This window comes from Phragmites australis, chromosome 5 (assembly GCF_958298935.1).
Source record: "Phragmites australis chromosome 5, lpPhrAust1.1, whole genome shotgun sequence".
Taxonomy (NCBI): Eukaryota; Viridiplantae; Streptophyta; class Magnoliopsida; order Poales; family Poaceae; genus Phragmites; species Phragmites australis.
This window is the reverse complement of record NC_084925.1, coordinates 19,147,049-19,157,575: the sequence shown is the minus strand read 5'-3', so window position 1 is coordinate 19,157,575 and position 10,527 is coordinate 19,147,049. Positions and strand designations below refer to the sequence as shown.

The 10,527-nt window shown below is 47.5% G+C and overlaps 1 protein-coding gene across 1 annotated transcript; it reads right to left on the bottom strand.

Annotated features, from left to right (window-relative positions):
* Nucleotides 1–412: 412 nt before the first annotated feature.
* LOC133918886 (conserved oligomeric Golgi complex subunit 4-like) lies at nucleotides 413–4,117 on the bottom strand. The gene is made up of 2 exons (XM_062362988.1): nucleotides 2,344–4,117; nucleotides 413–1,184 (listed from the first exon to the last, which is right to left on the bottom strand). The coding sequence occupies exons 1-2, from the start codon at nucleotides 4,000–4,002 to the stop codon at nucleotides 555–557; spliced, it is 2,289 nt and encodes a 762-aa protein (XP_062218972.1). The 5' UTR covers nucleotides 4,003–4,117; the 3' UTR covers nucleotides 413–554.
* Nucleotides 4,118–10,527: the final 6,410 nt, after the last annotated feature.

The window sequence follows — 10,527 nt, the reverse complement described above, 5'->3', positions numbered from 1 at the left end:
GACGACGGCAAATCACCGTAACATACGGGGAAGGAAAGTGACGTCAGGGGCTGGAAAAGGGTACAAAATAGAGGTAGATCGTCCGACTCTATCGTCACTCGAGCATATTATAGGGGCAAAACTGTGTGACGGAGAACTGCTTACGGCAGAGGAGAATGGCCAGCAATTGCCCGGCGGCAGACATACCACTCCAGCACTTACATATACAAGCCTCGACAACTCTGACGGGTTCTTTCGGTTCAGTTCAACTAGGGTTGGCTTGAAGAACACCATCACACACTTATAATCTCTCATTGTAAGCCAAGTCAATAGAAAAAAAACAACCACACAAGAATAGGGTTATTACTTGGTTTCCTAGGAGCCCGAACCTGTATAAATCCCCTTATCAAGACAGTTCGTGACAGCCAAAGGATGTCTGCAAATTTCTTTGATAATACAGATGTTTGTCATTGCAAGAAAAAATGCCAAGAGCGAATCCATAACAGTATGCAAATGGAAAACATTTTTTGCTATATCACATATAAAGAATTACAAAGTACATATGAACGCACAATTTAGAGCCTTAACGCAGCAATAGCTTCAAGCCTGAAGTCGATCCTAAGTCCTAACACCCTCCTCACCTCGGCTGGCGTCAACAGCCATGTCAGATGCCCAGCATTGTCACCCCAGAAATCCAGAATCTCTGATACCCGCTCAAAGTTCAAAATGGTCGATATCTGGGAAAGCCTTGAGAACTTATCTCGGACTGGTCTCTGAGACATTTCTGAGAAATGGTTAATTAGGGAACGGACCTCCTTGTCAAGCTGGAGCCCACCGAGCTGGCTGAACCTCTTCTGCATCATAATCACCTCGAGCCTCTTGACAATGAAGTCGATGATCAAGTGCACAAAGGAATCATAGTTGTTTGATGTCATCACTGGCTGGAGCCATGCAACATTAATGTTAACTGCAAGGATGAGCTTCTGCACCCATGGGTCATTCACCTCATTTTCCCCATATGCAGCATCATCCAGCTCATAACTGACAGTGGCAACAGTGTCAAGGACTGGACGGATGCGGGGTGCCACAGATGCCACTAAATGCTCCAGTCCTGAATGAAGGATCTTCTTAAAGGAAGCACTGATCTCGCCTAGCTCTGATAAACAGGACTTGATCTTCTCTCGGTCAGCAGGCGCATGAAAAACCTGGTGGACAACCACAACAGTCAGTGCAATCGACTTTTGTCAACCATGACAACATGGAAATTAAATTACTAAATACCAATGAAGCTATTAGCTCGTTTGAGTCCCATTCATGATAATGTACCTCAATTGTGACTGTTGCTAAATTCCCTAAAGACCATCTATATACTGATTTGATATCCAATGTAGCTTGTTCAATCAACTATACAATAGATGCTGGTACAAGCCATGCTTCAAATGTCTCATTTTTAGATGTTATTTTCATTAAAAAAAAAATCTGATGAATGCAAACAAGATTACTTTTAGCTGCACTAAAAGGTCGTACCCAGTGCTGGAAGCTCCCACACATTCTGGGGTCTGGGGAGTATTGTAGATAATTCTCATTTGAAGTTTATGATGGCACATATGATATTTCATCACTAAGCATTTCATATATTATTCTGTCTGCAGGATGGCTCATAATAAGCAAACTGCTTTGTTAGAGGAAAGGTTCCAGGGAATAATCTTGCTGGCTTGATTATACATGTCATAGTTCGCACATTCGTTATCATTACATGCTGGCATCATAACTATTCAATGTGTGCAGCACAATGCTGTTATTCTTAGAAAGTTGCTAGCTGAAGTAGCTACAACAAAGAAATTTGATATTTCTCAGAAGAAAAATATATTCAGCATTTCAACATCCATTACAATCTAGCAGTGCCAACCTGGAAACAATTTTAGCAAGACAACAAAACATACAATCTTTATGAATTATGATATTAGGAGTAAGATAAGATACATAAGAGATGAAATGACGGATGCGGCAGTGTCACACAGGAGATACCATTACCAAATAACGTGGATCATTATTGAGAAATATAAATTTACGACTTTACGCGACTACATAAATATGAGATGCCAAATGAGTTTACCAGAGTCACTAAATTGATGGTAGTAGAGACACTAGCAAGTCATGAAATGCACATGTAATACTATTACAATCAACTAATTTCCAGAGAATGCAAAAGCATTGTGCAATCCTTTCATTAACTATAACAAATTGCAAAAACCGAACATATCAAATGGACTAAACTTGAAAATCCATATATAGCTTAATTCTCAAACATGTACCCGTTTCAACATAAACAAATGGATAGATTGAAAAAGATGCTACACTTACCTCAGCGCAGAGCTCTTCAATCTCATGACGGAGCTTCAGAACATACTCTGAGCTCACATCCATGTTGTTCAGCACAGTCGCAATCTCCTCGCCAGTCTTCTGGACTCCAACACCACCGAGGAAGAGCTTTGCACCCAAATTTGGCTCCTGCATCCTCCACTGCAGTGCCTCCTGGTACTCATTGCTCAGAAGGCTCATTGCTCCACCAAGCACAGCAAGAACCGAGTTGATGCTTGCAGTGGATGCTGCCCGCCTGCAGCAGCTCTGCAGTACAAAGAATACATCGTCCACCATTGAGGTTGTGAGACCATCCAGTACGGGCTCATCAATCCGTGTGGCCTTCCTTACATTCTCCACCATAAAGAACTCCTCAAAGATCACATAAAACCCAGTCAGATCCTGCTCCATTTTGTTAAAGATACCATTACGGAAGGCTTTCATTGCCTGTGGCCCGAGTTCTGGCTTGACATCTCGCAATCCACGAATCTTGTTCACCATAAATTCTGTGTAGTCTTCCCCAACCTGTGTCAATGCAAGAATTTCCTCAAGATAAAGCTCAACTTCCCTGGGATCAGGCCCTTCGTTACCTCCAGCAGCACTGGCCATCGAACCCACGACTGAAAGGAGGTTTTTAGTATAGGAGTTTATATCCAATGCAAGACGTGCAAGCTTCCGGTAATCGGAATACCGGCGTAGGATCTGGGTGCCCCGCGAGTCACACTCCTCTTGCAGCTCAATGATGGCATAAGCGACACCATCCTCCCCCCGGAGCTCTCGTAGCACAGCATCATTCTCCTCAACAGCGAGCACAATGTCCTTGAAGAGACGAGTGAGGCAGCCAACAAAATCGGGCCGCTCAGAGGTCGGCTGGGAGGTAGAGGTTAGCTCGGCGAGGTGCTCAAAGTCTGCACGAGCACGGAGAGCGACCACCTTCTTGAGGTAGGCGACATAGACCTGGAGTCCCTCATCGGCGAGGGCGAGGAGGGGGAAGAGGCGGACGAGGCGGAGCACGGCAGGGTGGTCCTGGGCATCGACGGCCGCCGCGAGCCTCCGTCGCGCGAGCCCCTCGAGCCGGCGCTTGATGTCTAGCAGGTCGCGGCGGAGGTCGTCGTCGGTGGGGAACCGCGCGTCGATGGCGAGGAAGTCGTGCGCGGAGGTGGCGGCGGCGGCAAGATCGTCGGCAGCCAGGGCTCGGCGCGCGGCTTCGAGCGCGTGGGACCGGTCGAGCGCTGCCTCAGCGCGGGCCAGCGCGGCGTCCGCCCTGGAGTGCGCCGCGTCGAGGTGGCGGACGCGGGAGGATAGCGCATCGGCCAACGCCGCGGTGGAGGAGGAGGACTCCCTGAGCGCTGCGGCGTCGGAGGTCGCGAGCGAGAGGAGCGGCGGGGCGGAGCGGAGGAGGGAGGCGGCGGCACGGTCGAGGTCGGCGCGGCGGGCAAGGAGCGCGTCGAGGCGGGCATCGAGGGCGCGCTGGTAGGCGACGCACTCGTGGAGGAGGCGGGTGGCGGCGCCCGCGTCGGTGAGGGCGCGGAGCGCGGCGAGGGAGGCCGGGTCGCCGAAGTCGAGGAACGACGGGGCGTCGGCGGAGGAAGTGTACGGGGGCAGGATAGCGTCGGGGCGGCGCGGGGAGCGCGGGGTGGGCAAGGGAGAGGGCACCGCCATGGCCGTCGCGGCGGTGAGGATCGGCGAGATTTCTGGGTCGGGATGCGCAGGATCTGGACGGGCGCGGGGGGCTCGCTGCTGGGCGGACGCTTTTGGTTGGGCCCCACAAGACAGCCAGTGGTTAGAGTTTTTTTATTTTTATATTTTTTATTAAAAATTTAAATAAATAGATTTCTCATAAAAAAAATTGTAAAACTAGGCGTTGCAGCCCCTGAGAGCACTGCAGCCCTCTAAGAGGAAGGTTAGGCCTGCTAACCGTCCCTGAAAGGACAGGTGGCCTAACCGTCCCCTCAGAGGGCGACTGGGGGGTGCCCGCTCGTGCCCATACCTTACCGCCCCCTGAGGGGTGGGTACGGCTCCTTGCCATCCTCTTAGGGGGCGGTTAGGGGGGCTGTCCGCCCGCGCCCACCGGCCTCTACCCCTTCACCATCCTCTGTAAAAGGGGCTAAAAATAGCCTAAAATCATATTTTATTTAGAAAAAAGAAAAAATTATGAAGAGGGAGGAGAAGAGAGGAGAGGAGAGGGGACGAAGAGAGCATGGCGAAACCCTGCTGCATTTGATCCGCGGATTTGAAGATCACTTTTCGTTAAGTCCTTTTTTCTTTTTATTGTTGTTAATCAGTGCAGTAGTAGTATATGACATAGGTTTTAGACATGTATAACCTAGGGTTTAGAAAATGATATGTTTAGTAGAAAATTGTCAAATTTACTTAGAACATGGTAGAATAGCAGTGAAATATAGAATATTATTTTTACTATATTAGTTTTGGAAATGTAGATTTTATAGAATAATAATTGTATGGCTGTATTGTGCGTCCTATGAGCTAGCACTATATGATAATAGGCAAACCTAGGATGTAGCGTTTAGAAAATGGTAGCGTTTAATTTTCACACGGTAGAATAGGTATTAAATGTAGATTGTATAGAGTAATATTTGTAGATAAGTTTGGGTAGGACTATTATCGAAAACCTATTGTAATGTATGAATCGGTGTCGGTAAATTATTTTCTCCGATAATGAGAAATATAGTTCGTCGGTCTTAACATCGGTTATGTTTGCGGGTGTTTCCAGAGATGGTAGATAAATTAATTTTTCAGATATATTATGGTGAGGGTGAAATTATGTACGGTCCTAACGGTGTAGATCTGTCTGGATTTCGTCATGTCATGAAGGGTCTTAGTAAAGCTAATGAGAGGACCATTGTGGGTGTGTGCAAATGGCTTATGCAATTTTTCTAACTGGATCCGCAACAATATGAGCTGAAGCTAAAAGCTGTTCTCAGCCGTGCTAGTCATGGATACTTTAGCGAGCTTATTCCCATCGAAGCCACATCAACTTGGAGGCAGTATATAGATATATCTTGTGAACGTGACCTGCCTCTGGTTTTGTTAGCTGAGGTGTACCTGAAAGATCAAACTGAGGTGAACTCTGCGGAAGCAGTAGCAGGACCAAGTGAGGCAGTGGAAGATGAATCAGACCAGGTTAATGTCGGGACCAGGGAAGATGTTGGAGATATTCCAGAGCTGCAACCAATAGGTGTAGCCGATGAAGAGGACATTAAAGAGATGGAGTTGGAGGATCAAGAGTTGGAGGAAGGCCTTACTGATGGCGATTCATCTAATGAGAAGGGTAATGCTCCAGTGCCTGCAGAGTGGAGGGATCATGAATTTTCAAAGCTGGTGGTTAGCGAGGCTGATCGGACATCGTGGTAGTACCATGAGAACGAGGTGTCCCAGTGTGCTATGTACCCTACAAAGGAGGCAGTTATTGATGCAGTTAAATTCTGGTCGTTGTCTCTTCGGAGGCAGTTCATGGTTGTTAAATCCAGTAAAAGAGAGTATGATGTGAAGTGTTTGGTACCTCAGTATCCTTGGCGGGTGCACGCATTCAGAGGGAAATGGGTAGACTACTGGTAGTGCTCAATAGTTAAGGAACATAATTGTCACATTGAGGAAATAGAGTTCGCCCACCGAAACCTGTCATCTGCCTTTATTGCAAATGTTATGTATGGGGAAATTGTAGACAACCTAAGGTATGAGACACGATCAATAATCCGTGCTATTGAGCAAAGGTTCCAATACACAATAAACAATGCGAAGGCATGGAGGGTGAAACAAAAGGCTATTGAGATGAGGTTCGAAACATATGAAGATTCATATCACAATCTACCTCGTCAATTAGCCACAATTTGTGGAAGGAACCCAAGCAACTACTATGATATCATGCATTACCCCTCGATTGATCCGGAGTACAGCGGGAAAAGAGTATTGCAACGTGCTTTCTTTGCATCTGCTGCAACCATCAAAGCATTTCGGTATTGTCGACCCATCATATGCCTGGATGGAACATTCCTGACTGTGAAGTACAAATAACAGATATTGTCTGTAATTGGGGTCGATGGTAACAACCAAGTCCTGCCACCAGAGTTTGCTTTCATGAGAGTGAGAACGGGGATAGCTGATATTGGTTCCTTGAGCGGTTCAAACATGCTATTGTTCTTGACCGACCAGATGTGTGTCTGATTCATAATAGATATGTAGGGTTGTTGCAAGCTTTGCTGGATATGCAACATGGTAGTGTTCGACGGGGTGTAGCAGCATAGTGGCTCGACCTAAAGAGCAGGTGGTGCATGCGCCATATGGGTGCGAACTTCTACATGCAGTTTAAAAACAAAGAGTTGATGAAGCTTTTCAAAAAGTTGTGCAGTCAAAACCAGCAACGGAAGTTCAATGCACTATGGGCAAGACTTGATGAGCTAACTCTAAAACAGACAGTGGAACTCTAAAACAGACAGTGGAGGCTGCACCAAATGGTGATGAACCGATAGCTCTTGGACATCTCCCAACAGATACTTCGCAGATAGTAAGGAGATCAGGGTCAGCTATTAGGAGCTTCTCACAGTGGATACGTAATGAGCCAAATGAAAAATAGGCTCTGTTGTACGATAGTGGTGGTGCAAGGTATGGAGTAATGACAACAAATCTTGCAAAGGTTTATAACTGGGTCATGCGAAGAATGAGGTCTCTTCCACTTGTTGGAATTGTAGAAGGCATTTTGCATGGGACTTGTAAGTATTTTATTGATCGGTATGCAGCTGCTAAAAATGTAATGGAGGACAATCGTATGCTTTATGGATGGATGCTATGTGAGTATATGGAGAAAGCCACTAAGAAGGCCCACATGCATTGTGCAAATCAAGAGGTGACTGCGGAGCACAGGTTCAGTGTCCTGTGCCGGGATAAAGGTCGGAGGAGTGGAAGACGTGAGCGGCATATTCAAGAGTGTGTGCTAAGGAGTGGGACATGCATTTGTAGTTGCCAGAAGCCACAATTACTCCACAAACCTTGTACACACGTCATAGCTGCGTGTGTGGAGCACCATATGCTTCTCAGGCAATATGTTTCAAAGTACTTCATGAAAGATCAAATACTAAACACCTGGAATCATGAGCTGTATGGTTACGGAATTGTTGACACTTTTACAAGTAATCCAGGGCCTTCAAGAATCTATGTGCCTGATTTGGAAAAGATGAAGAACGCACCTGGCCGCAGACAAACTCGACGGATTCGCAATGATATGGATGAATCCGAGGCGGGTCCTAGGGTCAAGCGATGCAGTCAGTGCAATGAAACAGGTCACACGTACAAGTATTGTCCTAAAAATGCACCTGTTAATGCACCTGTTGTCTAGGTGAGTATTATGATGCGTTGTAGTCTGATTGTATTTAGCGTAGCTTGCTGTCTTAATTGTACATCGATTTCTAGCATTTGAACCTTCATTTGTATGTACATGTTGCAATGTGTTCATGTTGCATATAGTTGTATAGTGAATTTGCATTCAATGTATATTGTTCTTGTCTATATCTAGTAATGCATTAATGTACATGTCTTTCAAATGCAGATATGGTGGACCCTGCGACCCTCGAGCTTCTGGACCCTGCAATGGACAAGAGGCACCGTAGCTTCTTGTTCGCCGAGCACCAGGCGGAGTTAGGAGTGTTCCGACCACGGGGCCCTAGAGAGCTGCTTACGATCAACGATCGATGGAAGCACAGGTACTTCTATACTTTCATACGAAATTGCCATATCACTGATGTAATTCCATATTATTGATGTACTTCAATACTTTTAGGTTGGCAGCGGTGGGACTCCTACCGCTTTGCCGTTTGGTTGAGGCTCGATCGACGGAGAACCCCGAGGCAACGGCACGTCATTTCTACTTTGATCGGTCGCTGATAGCAGCCCTGGTCGACCAATGGAGGCCGGAGACACATACGTTCCATCTCCCGTGCGGCGAGATGACCCTGACCTTGCAGGACGTAGCCTACCTCTTAGGCCTACCTTGCGCGGGAGCTGCGGTTGGGGTCATCGATATGGATGCTGATTGGATCAATGTCATGCATTAGCGCTTTGGCCCGGTTGAGCGGAAATGGACGCACCCCCTATGTGCCTGAGTTCTTGTCCGATGCATGAGGGCCAACGAAGAAGTGGATCCTACTGTTTCAGGTTCGGTACAATACAATGTATCATTTACTATTCGAGTATCTAGTTATGATCATTATTGACACTTGTCATATTTGCAACTGGCGTACATACACCCCTAGGCCAAGACAAACTCGGTCTCCAGGCATTTGGATGCCTATCTGCTTTGACCGTTTGGGTGGGTTATGTTCACCAGCGGCCAAGGCCACCTGGTTGCTAGGACGCTTGTGCTGTACGCCAGGTTGATAGCGGATGCTGATGGCGAGGAGGTACCGCAATTCAGCTGGGCATTTGTTGTCCTTACTGCGACGTATCGGGCACTCTGCGATGCGTGCACAAAGAAAGATTCACTAGCCACTTTTGCTGGGTGTCCACTTCTTCTGCAGCTATGGTCTTATGAGCGGTTCGCCATAGGCAAGCCAGTGGTGGACTGCTCTTCGTACCCGGAGGAATGGTCCGGACGAGGACGCGCCTACCATGGCCTCGATGTGGTGCCGTCGTTAGGTACGTACTTTTTATGAACACTTTCTTTGGCACGCTTGTTACCTCTAATGATTTCTAACAATGTTTGTCACACAGCCACACTGGGCGCATGAGTAGTCTCGCAGCGCTTACGAGCATTTTCGGGCTCAATTCGACAGGCTACGTCCGGACGATGTGGTATGGCAACCGTACAACATCTTGGCCGTCCAAGGCCGTGCAGGTTTGAGTTTGTCACCGTTGTGTACCCGTGACGAGGATTACTGGCTTACGAAGGCACCGCTTGTCTTCGACATCTACGTCGAGGAGTACTCACCGCACCACGTCATGCGGCAGTTTGATCGTCACCAGGCATTCTCTCTTATCCACATTCGTATTGTCCCCGTGCACGTCCACAGGTACATATGCATAATTAAAAATTTTGTAACATTCGTCTTACTGTGATTTACATTTAACATGGTTCACTTGCAGTTACACATGTAAAGGCCAGCCGGCTGGCAACCTCTGGGCAGATCGCTTGGCCCCTTACGTGGCAGCATGGGCCCAAGCGCTACAGGATATTGTGGAGGAGACGCGCCTCTTCAACGAGCGGAGCTTCAACGACTACCTACGGTGGTACGTTCCACGTACATGCACACGGGTCACCTACACCCCTGAGGGTGTCTGGCCCCACATTGCGTCGACTACGGAGGCATACCCGGTCCATTGGGATGAGGACGCTGCATTAGCGGTACGTTTTACTTACAAGTCAGTAGTCCATACTCAAGGAACAAACCTTGTACATTTTAATTGTTTTTTTCTTGTTCGTATCCACAGGTCGATATCATTTATGATATCCATAGGGTTGCAGCTGGTGCCATGGATCGCCTCCGGCAAGGCTAGCATCTCAGTGCGTTGGATGTTGCGGGCTTGAAGCTTACTTCATGCTGATCCACCACAGATGTAGCTGGAGCGCCTTCCAGGTCTAGTGGGGTCCACGCCGAGTCATCTCGGAGGTTAGATGTGCACCGCCGTTCATCGATGTTGGCACCTACACGACCCCTTTTACCACGTCAAGCAGGCTCGGAGCAAATAGGTACGAATTTTTAATTCACACGACGTTCAAATATATTTGTTTCTTACTAGTGCATTAATTATTAAACTTTTATTAGGTGCACCTACACAAGCCTCGACGCAACCTCGTAGACCGAGCCCTATGCGTCCACCCTCAAGTACTAGGCGCCCCCTTCATCCTCGTGTTTTCAATATATTCAGCAAATTAAGCTAATATTGTACACATGTTACTTCGGTGATGAGGTTGGGCCGTCTTCAGCGGCCCCACGCCCTATCCCACTAGCACCATTCGAGCCATACTACGGCACGCCCGCCTGGCCATCTTCTGCTACACCGGCATACCACGTAGGTACAATTGTGCATTTTTTACTACTACTTTTATTTTCACATTGTTCATATCTAATATAATTATTTGTTTGTAGGCCCCTCCAGCCAGTACACATGGACGCCAGGAGAGCCTTCACAGTCCTCGTACCCTAGTTAGGAGGATGAGGCTGGCCGGGACCCCGC

What these genes read in the sequence shown, in the direction of transcription:
- LOC133918886 (XM_062362988.1), bottom strand. Translation starts at nt 4,002, where the DNA reads ATGGCGGTGCCCTCTCCCTTGCCCACCCCGCGCTCCCCGCGCCGCCCC. An exon ending in TTGAAGAGCTCTGCGCTGAG is followed by an intron (nt 1,185 to 2,343) that starts GTAAGTGTAGCA and finishes GTTGTCCACCAG; the next exon opens with GTTTTTCATGCGCCTGCTGA.